This window comes from Dermacentor albipictus, chromosome 8, assembly GCF_038994185.2.
Source record: "Dermacentor albipictus isolate Rhodes 1998 colony chromosome 8, USDA_Dalb.pri_finalv2, whole genome shotgun sequence".
Classification (NCBI taxonomy): domain Eukaryota; kingdom Metazoa; phylum Arthropoda; class Arachnida; order Ixodida; family Ixodidae; genus Dermacentor; species Dermacentor albipictus.
In genome coordinates this window covers 76,106,600-76,134,567 of record NC_091828.1, presented here as the reverse complement: position 1 = coordinate 76,134,567, position 27,968 = coordinate 76,106,600, and the positions used below count along the sequence as shown (strand labels likewise).

The window sequence follows — 27,968 nt, the reverse complement described above, 5'->3', positions numbered from 1 at the left end:
TGTCTGTCTGTCTGTCTGTCTGTCTGTCTGTCTGTCTGTCTGTCTGTCTGTCTGTCTGTCTGTCTGTCTGTCTGTCTGTCTGTCTGTCTGTCTGTCTGTCTGTCTGTCTGTCTGTCTGTCTGTCTGTCTGTCTGTCTGTCTGTCTGTCTGTCTGTCTGTCTGTCTGTCTGTCTGTCTGTCTGTCTGTCTGTCTGTCTGTCTGTCTGTCTGTCTGTCTGTCTGTCTGTCTGTCTGTCTGTCTGTCTGTCTGTCTGTCTGTCTGTCTGTCTGTCTGTCTGTCTGTCTGTCTGTCTGTCTGTCTGTCTGTCTGTCTGTCTGTCTGTCTGTCTGTCTGTCTGTCTGTCTGTCTGTCTGTCTGTCTGTCTGTCTGTCTGTCTGTCTGTCTGTCTGTCTGTCTGTCTGTCTGTCTGTCTGTCTGTCTGTCTGTCTGTCTGTCTGTCTGTCTGTCTGTCTGTCTGTCTGTCTGCCTGCCTGCCTGCCTGCCTGCCTGCCTGCCTGCCTGCGTGCCACCGTTGTAATTCTGTCTGTCTGTCTGTCTGTCTGTCTGTCTGTCTGTCTGTCTGTCTGTCTGTCTGTCTGTCTGTCTGTCTGTCTGTCTGTCTGTCTGTCTGTCTGTCTGTCTGTCTGTCTGTCTGTCTGTCTGTCTGTCCGTCCGTCCGTCCGTCCGTCCGTCCGTCCGTCCGTCCGTCCGTCCGTCCGTCCGTCCGTCCGTCCGTCCTCTCTTAGGGCAGTTGCCCAAATTTTCTACCACGTTGCTCTACTAGAGCTATGTTGTCGTGGACGGGATGCCGTCGTGTTCGTTGCAAGACGGTCATTCCAGCGTCACCATTCGACTCCTCGCGTGCCGTCGTCCTTCACGCTACCGTCGCCATACAATCGTTGTCCTACAGTTGTCACACTATGGTCGTCGCACCATCGTCGTCGTTATATTGTCCTCATGCTGCGGTCGTGCCACCGTTGTAATTTTGTCGTCGTCTTACACTACTCGTCGTGCATTGGTGCATGGTCGAGGTGTTGTCGTAAAGTTGTCTTGATCGTTCCGTTGTCGTTGATTCAACTTCATCATGAGACTGTCAATATGCTGTCGTCGCTAATCCATCACGATCACCACGTCGTCGTCATATCAATCTTGTATTGTCGTCTTCATGACGCCATTTGGCTTTTTAAAACGCTAAATAAAAGAAAAAAGAATAAATTAGGCACGTCGTGAAATAACCGTCAAACAAACGCGATAGAATTCAAAGATCCCAGATTGCTTCCCACGCTTTCTGCCAAGTGCAGCTTATGTAACCGTAATGTTTTCCTGGAAACGATGGCGGCGAGCGCTGGGCACGAACCAGAGCTTCATGGGGCGCGCTGCTCCTTCTAAGACAGACCTCGAACGGCAGCTCGAATAGGGGTCTGTGTTTGAGTTTCCGCGTAACATATGTTTTCTCGTATTTTGAAATTACATTCCAACGCTATGATGTCTGGAGGTTGTGTGCAAGTCGTACTTCCAGAATTTTCGGACTCCTTTTACTTTGGGATATTCAATTAGTTCAGTAACGCCTATGCGTCCTGCGGGGATCGGGATGCGGGGTTCGCGATGAGTTTTCTTAGAGGAACATTGCCGCCCCCGACACCGGCGACAGTTTCTCTGCTGACAAGGGACCCTCAGCTCACGCGTCGGCCTTGCTACGTACTCACTGTGAAAGCTCGATTCGGCTCGGGCCAACACGGGAAATGCACGCGCACACTTAATCCACAGTTTTAATATGTAGTACAGTATGGTCACGTAGTATACCCAGTACCAAACTGGAACGCTTTTACCATGCACAAAATTGTCCTTGCGTATAAAAAAGGCGCAGCAACGAAAAACAGGTGCATTTAATATTTTCAGAACAAACCGGTAATTTCGTATTGGAATATTCACGTAAATTCACGTAAATAACGTAGTTTCGTTCATTTAAACTCTCCCTCCCAAATTAATTTATGAGTGCTATATTAAATACTGCAATTATTTTACTATAAGTATAAGCCTCAATCACGCGAAGAATTCTTCTCGAGCGAGACAGGGTTTTGCTGGTGGGTAGAAGGCCATTTTCGTGGGCCAACCTAGAAGACACTGCTCTCTGACACAGCGTCGCAACAGTGACCTAGGACTCGATTTGGGAGCCACAAGCGTTTCCCACACGCCCAGATAGCACGCAACGTGACCTTGAGACGCCGTAGATTGCCGATAAAGCAATGTGCAATCAATTATCCCGTCACACATGCGCACTATGATTCCGGCAATAGAGCGCTTGCGTTCCTCCATAAGGGCGGATTCACATCTGCAGTGACGCACATTGGACTTGGTCGGCCCTTACTGGTCAATCCACCACTGACACCATCAATGAGGTTACCGCTCAAAACATGGCAGAAATCGAAAGCATTGAGCCGATGTATTGAATAACCATGTGATGTGATACACAAATGTGCAATTGTACATCTGAAACCGTATTGAGTTGGGGCGGCAGCACGGCAGCATGGCCGCGTCAATGGCGCATAACCACGCATGTCTTCTCTTAAAGGTTGGTTATTACCCTCATGTATCAAAACTGCGGTCAAATTGCCTATGTCTATTGGTGCGGCCGCTCCCTGTGAAGTGTTTTGCACTTTTGAGCATGTGGTGGGTTGGATCTAAAGTTCTTACTTTCCGGGCACGCAGAAACAAACCCTGGCCTAACTTTGGAAGAAACGTTGAAAGAAATTTTGGACAAGCAAATTCAAATGGACAACACAATCGCCAATTTGGAAGAGAGCCTAGTTAAAATTACGAGTCAATGAGATCGGGTGGAAATTCTAGAAAGAGTGGTTGAAGACGTTAAGCGAACAGTTCAGCCTCAACAACAGCGACTGGCTGAGTTGGAAGACCGGGCACGATGGAATACTGTTATTGTATTTGGTGTTCCCGAGACTGAAAACGAAGCACGTGAAGACATCGAGCAGCAGGTTCTAAAAAATATTTTTTCCGACAATCTTGGAGTCACGATTTCATCAGTTGAAAAACCACATAGGCCTGGTCAAAAGAAACCATCGCGTGGTAGAACTGGTATCCTAAAATTGTACGAATACAATAAACCTCGAGCGTACCGGAATCTTGGAAGAACGCTAACATAATCCTAATCCATAAGAAAGGGGATGCCAAAGACTTGAAAAATTATGACCGATCAGCTTACTGTCCGTTGCCTACAAAGTATTTACTAAGGTAATCGCAAATAGAATCAGGAACACCTTAGACTTCTGTCAACCAAAGGACCAGGCAGGATTCCGTAAAGGCTACTCAACAATAGACCATATTCACACTATCAATCAAGTGATAGAGAAATGTGCAGAATATAACCAACCCTTATATATAGCTTTCATTGATTACGAGAAAGCGTTTGATTCAGTCGAAACCTCAGCAGTCATGGAGGCATTACGGAATCAGGGTGTAGATGAGCCACATGTAAAAATACTGCAAGATATCTATAGCGGCTCCACAGCCACCGTAGTCCTCCACAAAGAAAGCAACAAAATCCCTATAAAGAAAGGCGTCAGACAGGGAGATACGATATCTCCAATGCTATTCACAGCATGTTTACAGGAGGTATTCAGAGGCCTGGAGTGGGAAGAATTGGGGATAAATGTTGATGGATAATACCTTAGCAACTTGCGATTCTCTGATGATATTGCCTTGCTTAGTAACTCAGGAGACCAACTGCAATGCATGCTCACTGACCTGGAGAGGCAAAGCAGGAGGGTGGGTCTGAAAATTAATCTGCAGAAAACTAAAGTATTGTTTAACAGTCTCGGAAGAAAACAGCAGTTTACGATAGGTAGCGAAGCACTGGAAGTGGCAACGGAATACATCTCCTTAGGGCAGGTAGTGACCACGGATCCGGATCATGAGACTGAAATAACCAGAAGAATAAGAATGGGCTGGGGTGCATTTGGCAGGCATTCTCAAATCATGAACAGCAGGTTGCCACTATCCCTCAGAAGGAAAGTGTATAACAGCTGTGTGTTACCAGTACTCACATATGGGGCAGAAACCTGGAGGCTTACGAAAAGGGTTCTGCTGAAATTGAGGACGATGCAACGAGCTATGGAAAGAAGAATGATGGGTGTAACGTTAAGGGATAAGAAAAGAGCTGATTGGGTGAGGCAACAAACGCGGGTAAACGACATCTTAGTTGACATCAAGAAAAAGAAATGGGCATGGGCCGGACATGTAATGAGGAGGGAAGATAACGGATGGTCACTAAGGGTTACGGACTGGATTCCAAGGGAAGGGAAGCGTAGCAGGGGGCGGCAGAAAGTTAGGTGGGCGGATGACATTAAGACGTTTGCAGGGACAACATGGCCACAATTAGTACATGACCGGGGTAGTTGGAGAAGTATGGGAGAGGCCTTTGCCCTGCAGTGGGCGTAACTAGGCTGATGATGATGATGATGATGATGATGATGATGATGATGATGAATCGTTAAGAACAGCAAAAAACTCAAAGGAACAAGAATTTGTGTTTTTGACGACTACTCGCCGGAAACAGTCGCAATAAGAAGGCTACTTTGGAAATCGGCTCAGACAAACAAACGCGATGGCGCAAAGGTCAGTCTTGTTCAGGATAAGCTTTTTATCAACAGCATTGCTTGCACGTGGTACTTTGAGCAGAACGTGAGTGTTAGACTGCGCAAGGAACGACCACCTGCAACCGAAAATTCGACGCGCGCGCAAGGCAGCCCGAAATAGGGTTGCTTAACATTAATGCATGGAGCATAGTGAATAAAGTAGAACAGCTTGAATACTTGTCATTGCTTCATGACCCAGAGCTCGTTTCCATAACATAAACGTTGTTGCAGAGTGATGTGAAGGACGATACGCACTGACGATGTAATCCGCAAAGATAGAGCAAGACGAAAAGTTGGCGTGGTGCTTCTAGGGATAAAACCACTAAGATATGAAACCGTGCCATCCATAAACGGGTATGAAAGTGTGTGATGCAAACTATTTCTTGGCAATGCCATTCTGATATTTGGCGTTATCATTAGAGCCCCGGAAGCTGTGTTGAATTTTTGTATGCATTGGACCAGCATTTAAATAACATAAGAAATGCCAGAAGAATAATTATTTCAACATGGGATTTCAAGTTAGCAGGTTTTGATTGGGATGCGAGAATTGTGGGGCAAGTGGAAAAGCCTAGCGCTGATATAATGTTCGAGATTATGCTTAAGCATAACTTTGGTCGGGCAGTTCATGAGCCGACCAGGACACAGAGGCAAAATCAATCTACGCTGGATTTGCTATTTTTTACTTACGGAACAGCTAATTTTAATGTCGACATACAGGATGGCCTATCGGATCATAAAACAGTAGCACTAATTTTAGGTATAGGTAACACGCAATTAGCAAAAAAGCTCTGTATATGTGTAGTTTTAATCGGGCTGACGACACGTCGGATATCGACTACTTAGAACGTGCTCTTGATAATATGCCGTTGGATAATGACATAAATAGGGTTTGCAGATACTTTGTATCAGTTGTTCGCGTCTGTTTACAAAAATATGTGGCCAACAAAATCAAGCACATAAGAAAATCCACTCTATGGGTAACTAGAAACATTATTCATTTGAAGCGGCGTCTGAATCGTGCACGTAGAAGGACGCCAAGGCGATGTGCAGAAATAGTCAATCTCAATACGCAAGTTAGAAAAGAATTAAAAGATGCGAAGGCGGCATTTTTTTAACAACACTGGTTGATTACTTGTAAAACTCGCCTCAAAATTTCACGAATTGCTTATCTCGTTCTGCGTGCAACATTAATTAAATAAAGGTAGACGGAAAAATCTGCACTAAACCAGCTTTGATCGCACAGACTGTTAACAGTATGTTCAACTCTGTATTTACACCTGGCAGTAATAGGTACCCTATAAATGCGAGCGATGGTTTGTTGCCCTGTGGAGATACAAATGATACTGTAATTTCTCGAGAAGGCATTTTAGCATTGTTGTTAAAACTGGATACCAAGAAACCTTGTGGCCCCGGGGAAATACTCAATGAGTTTAAAGGCGTTATTGGGAATGGATATCACATCTTTTGTCTAGAATTTTTGCCATGTCATTTCGTATCAGAGGTGTTCCGGAAGATTGGCTCCTTGCACGCATCATACCTATTTTCAAAGCGGGCAATACGTTATTGGCGGAAAACTATCGGCTAATTTCCATTGCATGCCCCGCGTGTAAAATGTTAGAACACATAACATGGAAACATCTCGTTGAGTATATAGAAAATAACTTATTCTACAGTAAACAGCATGGCTTTCGCCAACGTATGCCACCAGCGACGCAGCTTTTTGAGGTTGTTTCCTGCTTTCGGGGTCGCAATTAACAACAAGGAACAAATTGATGTTATAGGAATAAGATTTTTCGAAGGCTTTTTAATGGGTGTATTCCAAAAACTTATTGAGAAATTGTATTACCTTGGAGTTAATACACAAGTCGTGAAATAGATTCATGCGTACCTTACAAATAGAAAGCAATATGTTCAAATAGCGGGCGAACGATCATCCTCTTTACCTGTTTTATCTGGTGTTCCACAAGGTTCGGTTTTAGGACCAATTTTGTTTCTATTATATATAAATGTCATTGCTGATGCCTTGCATCCGAACATAGAACTGTGTGTATTTGCGGTGATTGCCGTATTTACTGTCGCTTAGGAATGCCAAGGATAAAGTGCTGTTGAACGAATGCTTGCAAAGGAATTTATGACTGGTGTGTTACGTGGGACATGAAAATTAATATCGATAAATCAGCTTACATGAACGCATCTAATAAAAAATTCATGTTGCTTGTTACTTACAGAATAAATAAGAGCCCACTTCAACATGTTAGTAAGCTTAAGTATCACGGAGTCACAATCACGCACAATTTGTATTGGAACGAACGCACTGAAAAAAATTTGTGGTTCTGCTCGACGCAACCTCTGTCTGTTAAGGCCAAAGTTAACAGATGCTACACCCGAGGTAAAGCTCAAGGCGTGCAAAACAGTTGTACGGGCCACACTGGAATACGCATGTATGGCCTAGGATCCGCGCGAAGTGGGCTTGATAATTAAACTGGAACGAATTCAAAGACTAGCCGCACAGTTTATCTTTATTGCTTATCGAAGAACGCAGTCTGTAACTGCGTTATTATATCCTGTCGGTTTATTATTATTATTACATTATTAAAAATAAATAAATAAATAAATAGTGAGCTTATTCGAAACCATCTTTCATACGAGCGTTGCCTACAGCCAACATACCAGAAAAAAAGTGCATTCCTTAGTTTCGGTATTAGGACGCAGTTTCTGGCTGAACGTCTTCGGCCAGAACTGAGGGGCGGCGGTGTTTTTTTCTTTAAGGCAGAAGCGCTGGACGAGCAGGGGGCCAGGTACGCGAATCGCGTTCGTTTGAACGAACGCTCAGGAGAGACCGACCGATACAAGACCGACCGATACGTTACGAACGGGGCCTAAAGCAACTGAAATATTCCGCTACATTTCGCATAGCACGAGAGTCGCCTATACAAATTCCAAATTAAGCGATAGATGGCTTGGGGTGAAGCCGACTAACCGTGTCCTTCCAGGTGTACTCAAGCTGTTGCTGAAAAAGCTTCCGCCACAGATTTTTTTTTCTTGCTTTTCGTTGATTGCTCTTATTCTCGATAGGTTTTGCACAATTAGGCAGAAAAAAATTTATTTTTTGGCTATTTAATGTATCCGCACTAAAGCGTTTGCAATGTGTTGTCAGATAAACATATTTTCTTCAGAAACCATTTTGTACGTTTCGCTTTATAAAATTACCACGGTACGTAAGTACGAAGACAATTCAGAAGTGTCTGGGCATCTTGATACGCTCCAAGAATTACGATAAGAATTTTGCGAATTCTTAACACATACATGCACGGTCGTGCATCGTGTATGTTTATGTACAACTGTATAATCGTGTTTGAACACCATCTTTAAAAACACTGTATGTTCACTAAAAGTATATCTGTAAAATCCAGAATTATGTTTTACACTCTCCTTCGGCCACCTATCGGCGGCTCATGACGTCGCAGCTCCTCACAGCGGGCACTGTAACTTGAACACTTAGATAAGAGCCATTTGCAAAGTGGAGATCACGTTCTCAGAAAAAGTATTCATATTCCTTAAAAGCGTGAAGGCTAACGCGTAATCATCATTTCATTGTTACCGTAGGAGTGATTTGGTTCATATCCACGTCTACGTTTTTCGTCTAACTTTGAGAAATACTCACATAGCTTTTCGCACGTGCAATATTCCTTACAGGGGGATGTCAGCCTTCACGATCCTGGCCGGCATCGCCACAATCCTAACAGTGGGCGTGGTTGCCATCGCTCTCACTTGGTATCTCTTGAAAGAGACGCGTGAGTTCACATCTGCTTATCATTGACTACTGTGGTTACTCAGCAATGCTTTGCTACGTTTTAAGGATCAAAGTTATCACCCTACTTTCTAATTTATATCCCACACATACTGCGTGTTAGCGCATCTAGAAAAGTCGTAAAGCGACGTGCTTGTAGCTTCGTGCAGGGTATCTGATATATAGAGGGTGCGTACATTTTAAAAAGAGATTTTTTTATACAGTCGCATCCGGAAAATTCACGCAATTCAGTCTTTAGAGATGGATTACTTTCGCGACCAATCGCAATGAAAAATAAAACATTTCCCCTTGTCACCTTTCGATCACTTTCAATTTAAGGGCCATTTCATAAATGCAAAATCAGCGCCAATTGCTAGTGAAATTATTCTCCTTAAAGGGACACTACAGCATTGATGTAGAACTCTACAGGCAGTCATTTACAAATAATAGTTTTATTATTAGATGAGATAATGAAGGTCGAAGTATCAGTATTTGAATTTCGCGCCGAAACCCCGACGCCGGTACTTCAGTGGGACGTCAGGGATTCCAAAGTGTATTATCGCTTTTGCGCCGCGTTGGCTGAGTAAAGGCTCCCGAAACTTCCCGTATTTATTATTTGGTTCGTTTCGAACACAATGTAGTCAATCTGTACCACTATATACTTAAGTACGCCCTAGAAGATGCCTTCAAAATCTATGACGTCACAGTGACAGGCGTGGAACTTAAAGGAGGCGTCGCCAGCCGCCTTTAGTTCTTGCACTTTTTCTCGCTTACTAAGCGTCTTATGGGGGTAAGAGTGGTGTTTTTCATGTCGTAGAAAGGTAATTTACTGATGCAGAAGAAAACATTTTTTCCCTTTAGTGTCCCTTTAACAATTATGCCCAGTAGCAAAAGTTTCAGCACGCTACTTCTCAAAATATTGAAGGGTGATGTGTACTATACCAATTCTTTTCGCTTTAAATGTGATTTCATATGCGATAGTTTCAGAGTTATAAACGTGACAGTTCGTTGTCTGAAAATTTGCAATTTCCGAGAACATTTAGAGCAAATTTGCGGTTTAACTCAAGAATCCGCTTCTAACAGCAACATGAATCTAACTTTCTTTTTCTTTTAAGTACAACAAACCTCGCCAAAATTGGTGCAGTGGTAGCCGAGAAAAACGTTCTCTCCTTTACCATAGACAGAAAGAGAGTGGTTTTGATCAGAGAACACACGGGTATAGCCGATATTCTAATGGACAATAAGAGAAAAGACAGAGTGGGGCAGGGCATGTAATGCGTAGGTTACATATGCGGTGGACCGATTGGGTTATAAAATGGGTGAGAAGAGAAGGGAAGCGCAGTCGAGGACGGCAGAAAACCAGGTGGGGCGATGAAAATGGGAAATACGTGGGTGCTATAGTTTGAATCGGTTGGCGCCGGACAGGGTTAACTGGATATCTCCGGGAGGGGCCTTCGTGCAGCAATGAACATAAAATAGGCTGATGATGATGATATTGTCACGCGCTAAGCTAAGAGTAAACAACAGTACCAGCAGCCAGACACGAAAAATGCCAGGCAAGGAGGGACGGTTCTGCAGCTGGCGTGCGAAATTTCACTTCGTCGTCTTCTTCGCCGTTTTTGCCGGGGACGCAATGCCGACTGTTTGCTGGATCAAAACACAAGGTGGCAATCTAAAGGAGCCCACATGCTAAAGCTTTTTAGCTCGGGGGCCACTGTCATCTCTCTCTTTTCTCCTTCTCTTATTCGGAACGCATACTGTAACTAATAAACAGCCCGTTATCTTCCATAAGCATTGCATGTACTGTTTATCCCCATTGCTTCCTCCTACTGTCTGCTAGGATATCGCCTAGCCACGTTTCACCTCCTACAGCGACTAAGTTCATCGTTCAGGAGGCGTACGTAGTGTTGTATTTATATCCCGCGTTACAGCATGGCTGGTGCGGTAGCCTCCATTACCTGCCGCGCCTTTTTTGTCCGCTTGCAAGGCGCAAGGCTGTCCGACACATTACGTTGTGACATGAAAAAGCGCCGGGCCTATATTTGGCAGCGTTCGCTTTCATCACGTGGTGTTGTTTTCCACATTTTTTCATGCATCACAGCTGGCAACAGATATTACACTTCCGGCTGCTGAAGGTGCTCACACTTTCTTTGCACAGTGAGCATGAAAGCTTTACGTTTGTTGGCGCAGTTTCTTCGGGATCAATACAGCTGGAAGTTTTTCCGATGCCAAGTGACCACAGGAGGGCGACTTATCATAACTTAATGTGACACTGCCCTGGCGGGCTAGCAGTTCCAAAGCTAAACAATTTACACCCTAAATTTTCCCACCCACGATGTTAGAGACACCCCGAGCTCCCGTCTCAGACAACGCCCTGTGATGTCTAGTGTTCGAAAGACCCGTCACAATTCACGCACTAACGCCCAGCATCATGTGCTTGCGTGCCTGCACCGTCTTACCTGAACTGAACTAAAAGAAAAAAGCAAGGACATGGTTCGCGTGTCCGATTCAAACAAGCGAAGCTTTGTCCGACATCGTACAGGCGCAGTAATGACCGATATTACTGTTTCCAATGTCTGTTCGTTGAAGGAGCTCGAGTATTGGACAAGCGAATGTGCAGGCTCATCGGCGCTCTTATGTGAATAATTTTTCGCTCGTTTTATTATTGTGATATTGGCATAGCAATTACGAAAGACATTTTAGGCTTTTCGCGCTCCGCAGTTGCGGCGACCTGAAGGCGAAGTTAGAAGTGTTTTAAACATCTTGAATACTCTAATAAGCTCCGTAGTTTCTTTGTAAATCTTTTTTAACTGCGTGAAATCGGCTCTAAACAATAAATGTTTCCATTGCCTCTAAGATCAGATGCCATTTGGAACGGGTTTTCGGAAGGAGAAGTTTGTACAGCTGATTTCAGGGTTAGGGCTGAGCTTCGTCAAAATTATTTTCACCGGATATCTTTAAATTACAGCTGCTGAAAATCCACTCCAGTTGCCACTCCCAGTCTTTACAGCTGGCTGTAGGCTGTCATACTCTGATTTCCTTTGTTATAAGATATGTTTGTAGAAGAGCTCGGCATCATGGGTGATGCGTGCTACTCCTTCTTTCTTAGGCAAACAGTACATATATAGATAGGCCGGCTGAAGGAATTCTTGTGCTTGGCGCATTTTTCGTGCTCTAGTTTTTGTCTCAGAAAGCTTTCTTTCTCGCACGCCGACAGCAGCCGAAAAGGAGCCGCCGAAACCACTGACGATTACTAAGAAGTTGACCCCGTTGCCGCCCACGTTGCCGCCCACGTTGCCGCCCGCGTTGCCGCCCACGTTGCCGACCACCCCCAGCTCGACGACGACAGGTAAACTGAAGATTCCTTCCAACGTGTAGGCGTGCACACTGAACATAAAAATGTTTGCTTGGGGTGATATATATTTACACAATGATAAGCCAACAAAGACACCAAGGACAACATAGGGGAACTTACTTGTACTTACTAATTGAATTAAGCGAAATGATAAATTGCAGAGAAACTGGATAAAAAGACAGCTTGCGGCAGATGGGTAGCGATTCCACGTCTTCGCATCGCACGGGTAATGCGACGACGCGGGATCGTTCCCCAGCTGTGGCAAATTGTATTTTTTTTTCATCCATTGTCACTGCCATTCATTTATTATTTCCTTATTTGAATTAGTAAGTACAAATAATTTCCCCTGCTTTGTCCTTGCTGTCGTTGTTTGTTGGCTTCTTACGCTTTGATTAATAGAGACCAGGCCCCTCAGTTAACCCCCTTTCTTCTCGTTCATTATATATATATATATATATATATATATATATATTGACACGTGTACTTATATTTAACAGGCGACCAAGTTTCGCCGCCTAGCAAATGTTATCGCACAGCGCGGGACGCGTCTGCATGTATCCGAAGTTTCTGGAAAGTTATCGATGCTTCTATCCGCTGTGTTGTCGCCGAACCTTGTGTTATCTGATTTCATCGCGTGACTCGAATGTTGTAGAACTTTGTGGAAGGCATGCGGGTCCGAACGATTAGTCTGGAACATTCGATGACTGCTGTATAAAAGCCAACGCACTTGACCCGCTGATCAGATTTCCGACGATCGCCGACCGTGTTCGCCGCTATCGTTGTGCTATAAGTGTAGCCTGTTTTTGTGGGCACAGGTTCGCCCAATAAAAGCTAGTTTTGTATTCCACCGTAGTCTTGCTTTCTTCACCGTCACTACACCGTGACAATATATATATATATATATATATATATATATATATATATATATATATATATATATAGATATATATATATATATATATATATTTATTTATTTATTTATTTATTTATTTATTTATTTGTTTGTTTATACATGTGCGTGTGTGTGTGTCTGTGTGTATATCAAATTACGTCAACAAACAATGACAACCCCAAAACCAAAGCGTGAATGGCGTTTTATGTACAATGTAGAAGTATATATATATATATATATATATATATATATATATATATATATATATATATATATATTAAATGTATTGCCAATTAAATAACTATATATATATATATGTGTGTATTGAAGCGAATAATTAAGTCTTCGACAGCGAACGGCGATGCGCATACGATGGCCAATTATGTTTGTTGTCATTGAATGCAGCATGTTATCTAAAGACATATTTACGAAACACACCAGGCGAAAGAGAAGCTACTTCGGGACTTACAACAACAACAGCAATAACAATAATATTAATAATTAGTATAATAATATTGCTACGGCACAATATGTGCGATCACGAAAGGCCAGCAGTGTGAAGACGACGACGACGATTAGAACCTAGCGCGGGCTGTTTCCTCTTGGCCAAGCGCAGCGTATTTTCCTTGTAAATATATTTGTACGTAGCTTTTCGTCTGCGTCTTCCTACGTAACATATCTGGTGGAGGTGGACGTCCCCTGTACTTCGTCTCGGAGCTTCGCAGTGGACGGTACGTCCAGCCTTCCTTCATGGCTCCCGGCGACGACAACCCGACTCCGCCGGCTCCGACACCTGCTGCCACTTCGACGACCTACATCACTCTCCCCGCTCCCCGTGATCCTGGCATATTCTCGGCCCAAGATGGAGAAGGCGTCGATGACTGGATCAGCCTGTATGAACACGTCAGCCGCAATAACCGGTGGGACCCTACTATTATGCTCGCCAACGTCGTCTTTTACCTCGGTGGCACACCTCGAGTTTGGTATCGCACGCACGAACATGAGCTCACCAGTTAAGCAAAAGCTCGGAGACTTGTTCGGCAACACCTACGGTCAACAACTTGCCGCGCAGAAGGCGCTTTCCGGCCATGTGCAGACGTCAACAGAGCCCTATGTCACGTACAATCAGGACGTCTTGGCTTTGTGCCGCAAAGTTGACACCCACATGACTGAGTCAGACAAGGTTTCCCACATCCTCAAAGGCATTGCCGATGACTTGCTCGTTTGCAACAACGTAGCCACGGTGGATGCTGTTATAAAAGAGTGCCGAAGCCTGGAACTCGCCAAAAGCCGACGTATTGACCAGCAGTTTGCCCGTCTGCCCAACACCCCAGCGACATCTTCCTGTGCCGACGCTCCTCGTCCCAACAACTCTGCCGATGTTACCAGGATCGTCCGGCGTGAGATCGAGGCCGCCTATCCGGCTGCCTTCGACTCCAGTCCCACCAACACATCTGCAGTCACGGTCTCACTGATCCAGGCAGTTGTCCGCCAGGAGTTTGAAAACATGGGTCTTCACACCATCTGCTCGGCCCATCGCCCTGATACCCGCCCGGCTTCTTCGATTTCGCCCCGTCCCGCATCTTCTTACCCACCACGTTTCCGCAACCCATCTGAATGGTGCACTGCTGACGACAAGCCTATTTGTTTCCACTGCCATCGAATCGGGCACATTTCTCGGCACTGTCGTACTCGCTGGAGTTCCCCGATCCGGTCTACTTATACTGCCTACTCTCGCCCCTCAGGTGGCCCTTCTCGTCCCTATGCCGCACGCTCCGATAATGCCGCCACTGATTCTCCTGCAACGAACCGCCCCTATTCTCGTTCGCCTTCGCCCCAACGACGACAATCTCGCTCTCGCCAGCCCCGTCGCTCCTATTCGCCGACTCCCTTCGGACGCCGCTCCCAGCCGGAAAACTAGACGATGCAGCGCCTCGAGGTGACGCTGCATTGCCCCCTACGCCGCCAAATCTTCTACTGACTTTGCCCACTCATCTGAACCTTCTTGACGTGCAAGTCGACGGTGTTTCTGTGTCTGCTCTCATAGACACTGGGGCACATTTGTCCGTAATGAGCACTGACCTTCGTAACCGGCTCAAGAAAATTATCACGCCCGCCACGACGCCTGTTGTCCGTGTCGCCGATGGCGGAACAGCCCCCGTAATTGGTATGTGTACCGCCCGCGTCTCCTTCGCCGATCGCTCAACAATCGTGCTATTCACAGTCATCGCCCACTGTCCCCACGACATCATCCTCGGCTTAGACTTCCTCTCCGCACATTCTGCTCTCATCGATTGTTCCGCCAGTACTCTCCGCCTTGACCTGTCTGTTCTGGATCCTGCTGAACCACACCCCAGTCGCCTCAGTTCCGCCGACTTCGTTCGCTTGCCACCTTCGGCACTGACCTACGTTGACCTAGTGTCATCCACACCAGTCCCCGACGGTCACTACATCGCGGCTCCTATGCAAGACGTCCTCCTTACACACGGGATCACAGTACCCCATACAGTTTTATCTATTACGGCGAATTGCGTCTGCCTGCCAGTGGTCAACTTTGGCTTGACGACACAAGTGCTGCCACGTGGGATGTCTTTGGCCCAGCTTTGTTCATTCGAGGATCTCTCAGTAGCATCCATTGCAGTAGACGACACTTCATCCGATAGTCCTCTACCATCGCAGTCGACAAATTGTACCATCGCTGGCTTACGGAAAATGATTGCCCCCGACATGCCCTCCAAGCACGCTCGTGAACTCTACCGCGTTCTGTTTTCCTACCACGATATTTTTGACTTTAACGATCGTCCTTTAGCCCAAACTACAGCTGTCAAACATCGCATTAATATGGGCGATGCCCCTCCTATTCATCGCCGCCCGTATCGAGTGTGACCACCTGAGCGTCAAGTTATACACGCAGGAGTTCGCAAAATGCTTGCCAAGAACATTATTGAACCGTCATGTAGTCCTTGGGCGTCACCGGTTGTGCTGGTAAAAAAGAAGGATGGCTCATGGCACTTTTGCGTGGATTATCTGCTCCTTAACAGGGTTACCAAAAGGACGTGTATCCCCTACCTCGGATTGATGACGCCCTTGACTGCCTCCACGGTTCTCGCTATTTCTCCTCTATTGACCTTCGCTCCGGCTATTGGCAGATTGCCGTGGACGATCTCGACCGCGAGAAGACTGCCTTTGTAACACCCGACGGTCTTTATCAATTCAAGGTGATGCCGTTCGGCCTATGTAACGCTCCTGCCACTTTTGAACGCATGATGGACTCCCTTCTTCACGGTTTCAAATGGTCCACGTGCTTGTGCTACTTGGACGACGTTATCGTATTTTCCCCAACGTTCGCTACGCACCTCGAGCGCCTCTCAGCAGTCCTGGATGTTTTTCGGCGAGCCGGTCTGCAACTCAACGCATCGAAGTGCCAATTCGGCCGTCGCCAGTTTACCGTCCTTGGACATCTCGTTGACTCGAACGGAGTGCAACCGGACCCAGGCAAGATCCATGCTGTTACGCACTTCCCTGTTCCGAAGTGTGTCAAGGATGTGCGCAGCTTCATCGGCCTTTGTTCGTACTTCCGCCGTTTCGTGAGGAATTTCGCCGCCATAGCACGACCACTAACCGACCCTTTGAAAAAAGACGCTCCTTTACAGTGGGGCGATAACGAGGCCTCTTCATTCTCTCGTCTAATCGCCATTCTCACAACGCCTCCCGTTCTGGCCCATTTCGATCCTTCCGTGCCTACCGAAGTCCGTACTGATGCCAGCGGTCACGGAATTGGAGCAGTACTGGCACAACGCCACCGTGGCTACGACCGAGAAAGAGAGAGAGAGAGAGAAAGGCAAAGGAAAGACAGGGAGGTTAACCAGAGATTATCTCCGGTTGGCTACCCTGTACTGGGGGAGGGGAAAGGGGAAGCGATAGGTGAGAGGGAGAAGCATTAAAAAAAAACTACACACACACGCACGTACACACAAACTGTTTCTGTGGGCACCGTCACGCACCCCGCAAAGGCCTTCCTACTGTGATGCAGTGCACCGTACAATCCTGAGTCACACAGTGAAGTCACAATCTGTCACAAAGTCCAGTGTCTTTTAAATACCGCAGCAGCGCCTTCATAGCCGATCGCGCTGATGTTCGCGTAGGCCAGTGTCCAAGGATCTTGTTTTCTGACAGTGGGCGCTTGACCATTTTGTCTAGGGTGGCTGAGAGGACTGCTCTTTGCAGGTTGAAACGAGAGCACTCACAAAGAAGGTGCGCGATTGTTTCATTGCACCCGCAGAAGTCACAAAGTGGGTTGTCGGAAAACTACGACCATGTTATCGGCCTATGTAACGACCGTGCTACGACCGTGTTATCGCTTACGCCAGCAGGCTCCTCTCACGCACGGAGCGCAACTATTCCATCACTGAGCGTGAGTGTCTGGCCCTAGTTTGGGTGGTTGCGAAGTTCCGCCCATACTTATATGGCCGATCCTTTTCCGTTGTCACAGACCATCACGCGCTTTGTTGGTTATGCTCATTGAAAGACCCTTCAGGAAGACTTGGTCGCTGGGCCTTACGCCTCCAAGAATATTCGTTCTCTGTCACCTACAAATCTGGCCGACTACACAAGGACGCTGACTGCCTGTCTCGCTACCCGGTAGACGAGCCTGACGACGCCGACAGTAGTACCGCCGACGGCATTTTCTCTGTGTCTGCCTTCGCTAACATCGCCGATGAGCAGTACCGAGACCTCTCGCTGCGAGTACTCATCGAGCGTCTGCGCTCTACACCTACCGACGCATGCGTTCGCCGATATGTCCTCCAGGGCGGCATTCTGTACCGAAGGAGCTTCCTCCCTGATGGCCCTGATCTTCTTGTCGTGCCAAAACATCTACGACAGACTGTGCTCTTTGAGATGCATGACGCACCCACTGCAGGACATCTTGGGGTAACACGCACGTACGACCGCGTCCGCCGCCGCTTCTATTGGCCTGGTCTCGCTCGCTCCGTTCGACGCAATGTTGCTGCCTGTGATCCCTGCCATCGTCGGAAGACACCTCAGGTGCTACCTGCCGGTCATCTCCAGCCGATCACCGTCCCTGTGGAACCGTTCTTTCGTATTGGATAAGACCTGCTCGGTCCCTTTCCCACGTCATCCTCTGGGAACAAATGGGTAGCCCTCGCGACTGATTACGCCACCCGATACGCTACCACTCGGGCTCTCCCTACCAGCTGCGCCACTGACGTCACGGACTTTCTCTTGCGTGACATTATCTTGCTTCATGGCGCCCCGCGACACCTGCTTACTGACCATGGTCGAAACTTCCTCTCGAAAGTTATCGCTGACATTGTGCGTTCCTGCTCCATTCAACACAAACTGACTACTTCATACCATCCTCAAACCAATGGCCTGACAGGGCGGTTAAACCGTACTCTTACCGATATGCTGGCCAAGTACGTTTCCAAGGACCACCACGACTGGGACATTGCCCTTCCTTACGTAACATTTGCGTACAATTCTTCCCGGCACGACACCGCCGGATTTTCTCCCTTTTATCTACTGTACGGTCGCGAACCTACCTTGCCCCTAGACACGGCACTTCCTCCTGCTGCGGTCTCAACAAGCGAGTATGCGCGCGACGCCATCGCCCTCGCCGACCATGCACGCCAGCTTGCCCATGCTCGACTTACGGCCTCACAGACCACTCAGCAGTGTCAGTACAACGCCCGCCATCGTGACGTACAGTTTTCACCTGGTGCGCTCGTGCTCCTGTGGTCGCCCTCTCGTCACGTCGGACTTTCAGAGAAGCTTCTTTCGCGATACACAGGGCCCTACCGCGTGCTGCGCCAGGTGACGCCTGTGACTTAGGGAATTGCTCCTGTGGGCTCAACCTCGTCCTCTCCTGTGGCATCTAGTGATGTCGTACACGTCAGTAGGCTCAAGGCCTACTACACTGCTTCCGAGTCCGATCTTTAGTCGCTCCGGGACGGCGCTTTTGCAGCCGGGGGTAGTGCTACGGCACAATATGTGTGATCACGAAAGGCCAGCAGTGTGAAGACGATGACGACGATTAGAAGCTAGCGTGGGCTGTTGCCTCTTGGCCAAGCGCAGCGTATTTTCCTTGTAAATATATTTGTACATAGCTTTTCGTCTGCGTCTTCCTACGTAACAATATTAATAGTAATAATACCAATAAGAAATGTCTATTGCACGAAGTAATACAGAATACAAGAAGCAGGCCTTTCAAAGCCACAAGTGGCTCGAGGGACTTGGCCCGGCAAATCATCGGACGAGCGTGCAATATTTACTTTACCATAGACATTTGGCAAGATAATGCAGGAAGATTAACAGTTAAGCATAACACGAACAAGAAGCAACACATGTAGCAGAAATCAATAATCGACACCAAGATGTACAGTCGCGGACAGAATAAAATGGACCACGGCGAAAGCGGCCGGAGCGGCTGCGGGGCCGGCGCTGCTATCGCGCTTCGCGCGCTCGCGACGAGAGTACCCCGAGTGACGTCAAACTTCTCCTCCGCACCCTTGCTCTAGCGCTGGCGCTTGTCGCGCTTGATAAATTTCTGGTGCCACGTTCGGCTCCTCTGCTGCTGATGGTCGGGACGAAGGGGCGCGTGAGTCGCCAGTAGTTCAGTGCTGTCGCGCAGTTGCGGACGGCCGCAGCCCATCAAAGCGCCGCGCTGTGAAGGAACCAAACCTGACGTTTTTTTTTTCTTTTGTCGGCGATTTACAGTCGCGGACGCAATGAAATGAACCATGGCTTCGGGCAAAAAACGCGGACCAGTGCCAAAAAGTGAAAAAGGCGCCTGATACGTGTTGAGACGTCTGCTCTTGCATGCGCGTCCGTTTTAGTTCGCAGCCTCTCCAGACCTCAAACATCGGCTTAGCGCTATTTAATCATCGGGAGCAGCGCGAGGTGACGCCGCTACAGCGCCGCAGCGTCTGGTGCGCTGCCGGAATGGGTTGTTGGGGGTGCACTGTTCTCTGCGCCCTAGCTCACGCTGCTGCTGACGTCTGCCACCTTAAAGCCGCAGTCCCTATACATTTCTTTTTTCTGTCGCGTGACCACGATATCGCGTAGTCAAAGGATAACTGCGCCATCTCGTCCACTAGACTCGGAATTATCCGTGCGTGATAGGTTGTTGGAATGACGGTGCGCGGCGCACTCTTTATATTTGCCCATGCTATTTCGCACTGCTAGGGTGTATTCGCAGGAGATAAAATGGCTTCGGTAGGCTTTCTCCTATGAGAACTGCCATCATCGAATCTTGGATTTTATTTCTTTTTGCTGGAACGTGGAGTGCTTGAAGCCGTGCAAACCGTGCGGCTTGATCCTCTACCTCTGGCGGCTCGCTATTAGCAGACTGCTTGGCCGGTGTAGTGAGCTTGCTGGCGGGCACTTTTTACTCCAGTATGTTCCAGGCGACAGTTTCGCTGAAGGGGCCTTGTTAGGGAGGCGACCATGTTGAATGTAATTTCGGTTCTGGCGCATGGTATTACAATCTGTTTGTCCAAGATTCGACAATCGATCTTTCGAAGCGTGCGCGCCGCTACCCGAGGCAGCAAATTTTTGTTTTTTACTTTGACGGTCGCGAAAATTCGAAGTGCGTTAGAAATTCACGCTTTCCGCGGGAAAAGCGAACTGCTTATAAAACAAAAATATAGTTGTCCTCCTTCCCTCCGATGGCCCAGAGTGTCCGCGAGCGGTGCGGAAGTTCTCGAAAGCGGCGCTTCAATCCATCGATAGCGGGCGGCAATATTGGCTTGCTACTTTGACGACCTCGAAAACTAGGGAACGCGTTCAAAAATCTCCGCCGGGGAAGGGGGGGAAACCGAACTGTTAAAAAAAAAGAATAGTTCTCCTTCATGTACAAAAGCGTAGTGTCTCGGTGGGTGGTGCGGAACGTCTTGAAACATTAGTTTCAAACCATCGTTAGGGGGCTAACGATGGCCAATGGGCGGGGTACGGAAACAGTTCAGGGTAAATAAATTCTGGGGTTTTACGTGCAAAACCATGATTTGATTATGAAGCACGCCATGGTGGAGGACTCCAGATTAATTTTCACCACCTGCGGTTCTTTAACGTGCACCCAATATATGGGACACGGGCGTTTTTGCACATCGCCACCATCAAAATACAACCGCTGTGGGCGGGATTCGATCCCGCTACCTCGTGCTTAGCAGAGCAACGCCATAGCCGCTACGTGACCACGGCGGGTTTGCTTAACTGTATATTGCTAATAAATAAGTAGAGTTTAATTGTCAGACAGCCAGGAGACGTCGCATCCAAAGGTTTCCTCACCCGGATGTGTCCAAATTAGAAAAAGTCTATTATTTACTTAATATTTATCAATATTGTCAGCCGTAAGGCCGTTACAGGGCAAATACAAACAATACAACCCAACAAGTGCATACAGCCGCAAGTACAACATTTGTACAAGCCTAGTTCAAGCAACTGGAAACCAACAAACACGATAAAACAATCGCCCAGCGGCCATGCGGATACAGGCCGCCAATACAACATATTTATCGACTGATAGTCGCAACTCTACGATGGGTTTCAGACCACTCAAAATCGGAAATTCTGCGAAGGACATGACAAGAAAGACCAGAGAATGACAATAACTTCTATTCGGACAAGTAACGGTACAAGCAATGTTCGTAATTGAGCAGCTTATATGCTTGTAAGAGGTCCTGAGGCATGGCATTCCATTCAGCTTTTGCTCTCGGAAAGAAAGAGTGCTTGAAGGAGTTAACTGGGACCGTCATGGATGTAATCTTATTTTTGTGAGAAGTTCGCACAATTCGTAAGGAACGCTGCTTCAAGTAGGAGCTTGTGTTTACGTTGGAACGATTATTTCGCAACAGATTAAGAAATTTTAGCCTTGCGACCTTTCTGCGTCGTGAAAGTGAACGTAAGTTTAGCTCACGGAGCATGTTAGTCACAGAATCTGTAAATTTGCATCTAGTTAATATGAACATAGCTGCCGTTCTCTGAACTTTTCCAATCTTACCAGCTGTGTTTGCATGGTGCGGATTCCATACGATGCTCCCATATTGCAGTGTTGGACGTACCATGCAGTGCGAGATAGTAAGTTAGTTTTGCTTTTGTGGGAGCAAGGATCAATTTTATTCTGGTAAACAACAACTTATTCTCGTATTTAGAGCATATGTTAGCGATATACGTATGGCAGTTTAGATTTGATGATATATTGACGCTTAAATATTTGGAATAGTTGACTTGTGTTAAAAACTGCCTGTTCATCTTGTAATAAAAAATACGTTTTTGGTTTTGTAATTGTAATATATGATGTTGTTGCATAATTATTTTCATTTCGCATGCTGTGCACCAATGAACAATAGTGTTCAATCCAGAGTTTAATGTCAACTGATCTTCTTGTTTTAAAATAACAGATTAACATAAACACTCATCCGAGAATACGTGGAGTGTAACTTGGGGCGGGATGGAAACTGCAATATCATTTACACATCATAAATATAATATGTAACCTAGCACTTACCCCTGAGGGAAACCAGAGGGTACCCCCAGGACGTCAGATATTAAGTTACCTCCACGAACTGAGTCCTGTTGGTGAAGTGTGCTTTCATCCCCAACACAGTATTTCTGTTTACACCAATGTCAAGCAGCTTATTAACAAGCTCTTCATGTGGAACAGAGTCAAATGCTTTCGGCATGTCCAAGCAAATTGCATAGCCACTTGATCTCTGCATTCCTTGCTTTGGAAAAATGATGCAGTGCTTCTAGAAGTTGGCTAACAGCATTTAACTTCCGTGTCAAACCATGTTGATTAGGAATTGGCTACTTGGTGTCTCAAGGTGTTTGGATAAGCTCTTTGCTAAGACATGTGCAAGTTTCTTCAAACAGGTGCAAGTTATAAAAATAAGTGAATAGTCATCAGGAATGTGCTTGCTTCCAGGTTTGTGTAGTGGTACTGTTCTAGCCTGTAACCAATCAGTAGGCAAGCAATATTGCTGTAAAGAAGCCTTAAATATGACAGGTAAATATTTAGAGACCCTTTCGGCATATCACTTCATGAACTCATTAGGAATAGAATCAGGCCCAGGCGACTTTTGTGTTTAAATAAAGTTAGAGGGAAAATATATCCTCTTCAGGCAAAACAACATCCAGCATGTCAAATCGCAGTGCGCACCTTCCTGTACTGAAACCCGGAGGCAAAGAACTAGGAAGGCTGAACACAGAATGAAAATAAGCATTGCATCAGTTGGCGATTTCTGATTGGTCGCTCATAAAACAACCATCCGTTTCAATGAACCTCATTTTTTCGTACGAGGATGAAAGGTGATGCCGAAAACACTGTGGGGAAACTTTCAGGAACTGGGTGAGCTTTTCTGAAAGATATTCTTGCTTCTCTGAGACCTGTTTCTTTTTAAGCATCAAAGAAATGCGTGAGGTTTCATTTGTATACTTTTCTCGCTACCATTACCTGCGTTTTATCGTACGTTTAAGTTGGCCAATCTCACAATTCATGCAGTTAGAAATATAGCTATAGAAGAATATATTGTTACGTGGGAAGACGCAGAAGACAAGCTATGTACAAATATATTTACAAGGAAAATACGCTGCGCTTGGCCAAGAGGCAACAGCCCGCGCTAGCTTCTAAATCGTCGTCGTCGTCTTCACGCTGCTGGCCTTTCGTGATCGCACATATTGTGCCGTAGCACTACCCCCGGCTGCAAAAGCGCCGTCCCGGAGCGACTAAAGATCGGACTCGGAAGCAGTGTAGTAGGCCTTGAGCCTACTGAAGTGTACGACATCACTAGATGCCACAGGAGAGGACGAGGTTGAGCCCACAGGAGCAATTCCCTAAGTCACAGGCGTCACCTGGCGCAGCACGCGGTAGGGCCCTGTGTATCGCGAAAGAAGCTTCTCTGAAAGTCCGACGTGACGAGAGGGCGACCACAGGAGCACGAGCGCACCAGGTGAAAACTGTACGTCACGATGGCGGGCGTTGTACTGACACTGCTGAGTGGTCTGTGAGGCCGTAAGTCGAGCATGGGCAAGCTGGCGTGCATGGTCGGCGAGGGCGATGGCGTCGCGCGCATACTCGCTTGTTGAGACCGCAGCAGGAGGAAGTGCCGTGTCTAGGGGCAAGGTAGGTTCGCGACCGTACAGTAGATAAAAGGGAGAAAATCCGGCGGTGTCGTGCCGGGAAGAATTGTACGCAAATGTTACGTAAGGAAGGGCAATGTCCCAGTCGTGGTGGTCCTTGGAAACGTACTTGGCCAGCATATCGGTAAGAGTACGGTTTAACCGCTCTGTCAGGCCATTGGTTTGAGGATGGTATGAAGTAGTCAGTTTGTGTTGAATGGAGCAGGAATGCACAATGTCAGCGATAACTTTCGAGAGGAAGTTTCGACCACGGTCAGTAAGCAGCTGTCGCGGGGCGCCATGAAGCAAGATAATGTCACGCAAGAGAAAGTCCGCGACGTCAGTGGCGCAGCTGGTAGGGAGAGCCCGAGTGATAGCGTATCGGGTGGCGTAATCAGTCGCGACGGCTACCCATTTGTTCCCAGAGGATGACGTGGGAAAGGGACCAAGCAGGTCTAATCCAACACGAAAGAACGGTTCCACAGGGACGGTGATCGGCTGGAGAAGACCGGCAGGTAGCACCTGAGGTGTCTTCCGACGCTGGCATGGATCACAGGCAGCAACATAGCGTCGAACGGAGCGAGCGAGACCAGGCCAATAGAAGCGGCGGCGGACGCGGTCGTACGTGCGGGTTACCCCAAGATGTCCTGCAGTGGGTGCGTCATGCATCTCAAAGAGCACAGTCGGTCGTAGATGTTTTGGCACGACAAGAAGAAGATCAGGGCCATCAGGGAGGAAGCTCCTTCGGTACAGAATGCCGCCCTGGAGGACATATCGGCGAACCGATGCGTCGGTAGGTGTAGAGCGCAGACGCTCGATGAGTACTCGCAGCGATAGGTCTCGGTACTGCTCATCGGCGATGTTAGCGAAGGCAGACACAGAGAAAATGCCGCCGGCGGTACTACTGTCGGCGTCGTCAGGCTCGTCTACCGGGTAGCGAGACAGGCAGTCAGCGTCCTTGTGTAGTCGGCCAGATTTGAAGGTGACAGAGAACGAATATTCTTGGAGGCGTAAGGCCCAGCGACCAAGTCTTCCTGAAGAGTCTTTCAATGAGCATAACCAACAAAGCGCGTGATGGTCTGTGACAACGGAAAAGGATCGGCCATATAAGTATGGGCGGAATTTCGCAACCGCCCAAACTATGGCCAGACACTCACGCTCAGTGATGGAATAGTTGCGCTCCGCGGGTGAGAGGAGCCGGCTGGCGTAAGCGATAACACGGTCGTGGCCACGCTGGCGTTGTGCCAGTACTGCTCCAATTCCGTGACCGCTGGCATCAGTACGGGCTTCGGTAGGCGCAGAAGGATCGAAATGGGCCAGAACGGGAGGCGTTGTGAGAATGCCGATTAGATGAAAGAATGCAGAGGCCTCGGTATCGCCCCACTGGAAAGGAGCGTCTTTCTTCAAAAGGTCGGTTAGTGGTCGTGCTATGGCGGCGAAATTCCTCACGAAACGGCGGAAGTACGAACAAAGGCCGATGAAGCTGCGCACATCCTTGACACACTTCGGAACAGAGAAGTGCGTAACAGCATGGATCTTGCCTGGGTCCGGTTGCACTCCGTTCGCGTCAACGAGATGTCCAAGGACGGTAATCTGGCGACGGCCGAATTGGCACTTCGATGCGTTGAGTTGCAGACCGGCTCGCCGAAAAACATCCAGGACTGCTGAGAGGCGCTCGAGGTGCGTAGCGAACGTTGGGGAGAATACGATAACGTCGCCCAAGTAGCACAAGCACGTGGACCATTTGAAACCGTGAAGAAGGGAGTCCATCATGCGTTCAAAAGTGGCAGGAGCGTTACATAGGCCGAACGGCATCACCTTGAATTGATAAAGACCGTCGGGTGTTACAAAGGCAGTCTTCTCGCGGTCGAGATCGTCCACGGCAATCAACCAATAGCCTGAGCGAAGGTCAATAGAGGAGAAATAGCGAGCACCGTGGAGGCAGTCAAGGGCGTCATCAATCCGAGGTAGGGGATACACGTCCTTTTTGGTAACCCTGTTAAGGTGCCGATAATCCACGCAAAAGCGCCATGAGCCATCCTTCTTTTTTACCAGCACAACCGGTGACGCCCAAGGACTACATGACGGTTCAATAATGTTCTTGGCAAGCATGTTGCGAACTTCTGCGTGAATAACTTGACGCTCAGCTGGTGACACTCGATACGGGCGGCGATGAATAGGAGGGGCATCGCCGGTATTAATGCGATGTTTGACAGCTGTAGTTTGGGCTAAAGGACGATCGTTAAAGTCAAAATATCGTGGTAGGAAAACAGAACGCGGTAGAGTTCACGAGCGTGCTCGGAGGGCAAGTCGGGGGCAATCATTTTCCGTAAGTCAGCGATGGTACAATTTGTCAACTGCGATGGGAGAGGAGCATCGGATGAAGTGTCGTCTACTGTAATGGATGCTACTGAGTGATCCTCGAATGAACAAATCTGGGCCAAAGACATTCCACGTGGCAGCACTTGTGTCGTCAAGCCAAAGTTGACCACTGGCAGGCAGACGCAATTCGCCGTAATAGATAAAACTGTATGGGGTACTGTGATCCCGTGTGTAAGGAGGACGTCTGGCATAGGAGCCGCGATGTAGTGACCGCCGGGGACTGGTGGGGATGACACTAGGTCAACGTAGATCAGTGCCGAAGGTGGCAAGCGAACGAAGTCGGCGGAACTGAGGCGACTGGGGTGTGGTTCAGCAGGATCCAGAACAGGCAGGTCAAGGCGGAGGGTACCGGCGGAACAATCGATGAGAGCAGAATGTGCGGAGAGGAAGTCTAAGCCGAGGATGATGTCGTGGGGACAGTGGGCGATGACTGTGAATAGCACGATTGTTGAGCGATCGGCGAAGGAGACGCGGGCGGTACACATACCAATGACGGGGGCTGTTCCGCCATCGGCGACACGGACAACAGGCGTCGTGGCGGGCGTGATAATTTTCCTGAGCCGGTTACGAAGGTCAGCGCTCATTACGGACAAATGCGCCCCAGTGTCTATGAGAGCAGACACAGAAACACCGTCGACTTGCACGGCAAGAAGGTTCAGATGAGTGGGCAAAGTCAGTAGAGGATTTGGCGGCGTAGGGGGCAATGCAGCGTCACCTCGAGGCACTGCATCGTCTAGTTTTCCGGCTGGGAGCGGCGTCCGAAGGGAGTCGGCGAATAGGAGCGACGGGGCTGGGGAGAGCGAGATTGTCGGCGTTGGGGCGAAGGCGAACGAGAATAGGGGCGGTTCGTTGCAGGAGAATCAGTGGCGGCATTATCGGAGCGTGCGGCATAGGGACGAGAAGGGCCACCTGAGGGGCGAGAGTAGGCTGTATAAGTAGACCGGATCGGGGAACTCCAGCGACTACGACAGTGCCGAGAAATGTGCCCGATGCGAAGGCAGTGGAAACAAATAGGCCTGTCGTCAGCAGTGCGCCATTCAGCTGGGTTGCGGAAACGTGGTGGGTAAGAAGATGCGGGACGGGGCGAAATCGAAGAAGCCGGGCGGGTATCAGGGCGATGGGCCGAGCAGATGGTGTGAAGACCCATGTTTTCAAACTCCTGGCGGACAACTGCCTGGATCAGTGAGACCGTGACTGCAGATGTGGTGGTATGACTGGAGTCGAAGGCAGCCGGATATGCGGCCTCGATCTCACGCCGGACGATCCTGGTAACATCGGCAGTGTTGTTGGGACGAGGAGCGTCGGCACAGGAAGATGTCGCTGGGGTGTTGGGCAGACGGGCAAACTGCTGGTCAACACGTCGGCTTTTGGCGAGTTCCAGGCGGCGGCACTCTTTTATAACAGCATCCACCGTGGCTACGTTGTTGCAAACGAGCAAGTTGAAGGCTTCATCGGCAATGCCTTTGAGGATGTGGGAAACCTTGTCTGACTCAGTCATGTGGGTGTCAACTTTGCGGCACAGAGCCAAGACGTCCTGAATGTACGTGACGTAGGGCTCCGTTGACGTCTGCACACGACCGGAAAGCGTCTTCTGCGCGGCAAGTTGGTGACCGTAGGGGTTGCCAAACAAGTCTCGAAGCTTTTGCTTAAGCGAATCCCAACTGGTCAGCTCATCTTCGTGCGTCCGATACCAAACTCGAGGTGTGCCACCGAGGTAAAAGACGACGTTGGCGAGCATGATAGTTTGGTCCCACCGGTTATTGCGGCTGACGTGTTCGTAA

The 27,968-nt window shown here is 48.1% G+C and overlaps 1 protein-coding gene across 9 annotated transcripts in view; it reads left to right on the top strand.

Annotated features, from left to right (window-relative positions):
• LOC135920974 (uncharacterized) overlaps window positions 1-27,968 on the top strand; it is an 84,699-nt gene that overhangs the window by 4,294 nt on the left and 52,437 nt on the right. For all 9 annotated transcript variants that reach the window (XM_070523612.1, XM_065455271.1, XM_065455275.2 and 6 more), the window contains 2 exons: window positions 8,329-8,426; window positions 11,640-11,771. In XM_070523612.1, coding sequence (XP_070379713.1) covers window positions 8,329-8,426; window positions 11,640-11,771 — 230 coding nt within the window. The remainder of the gene's footprint in view (window positions 1-8,328; window positions 8,427-11,639; window positions 11,772-27,968) is intronic.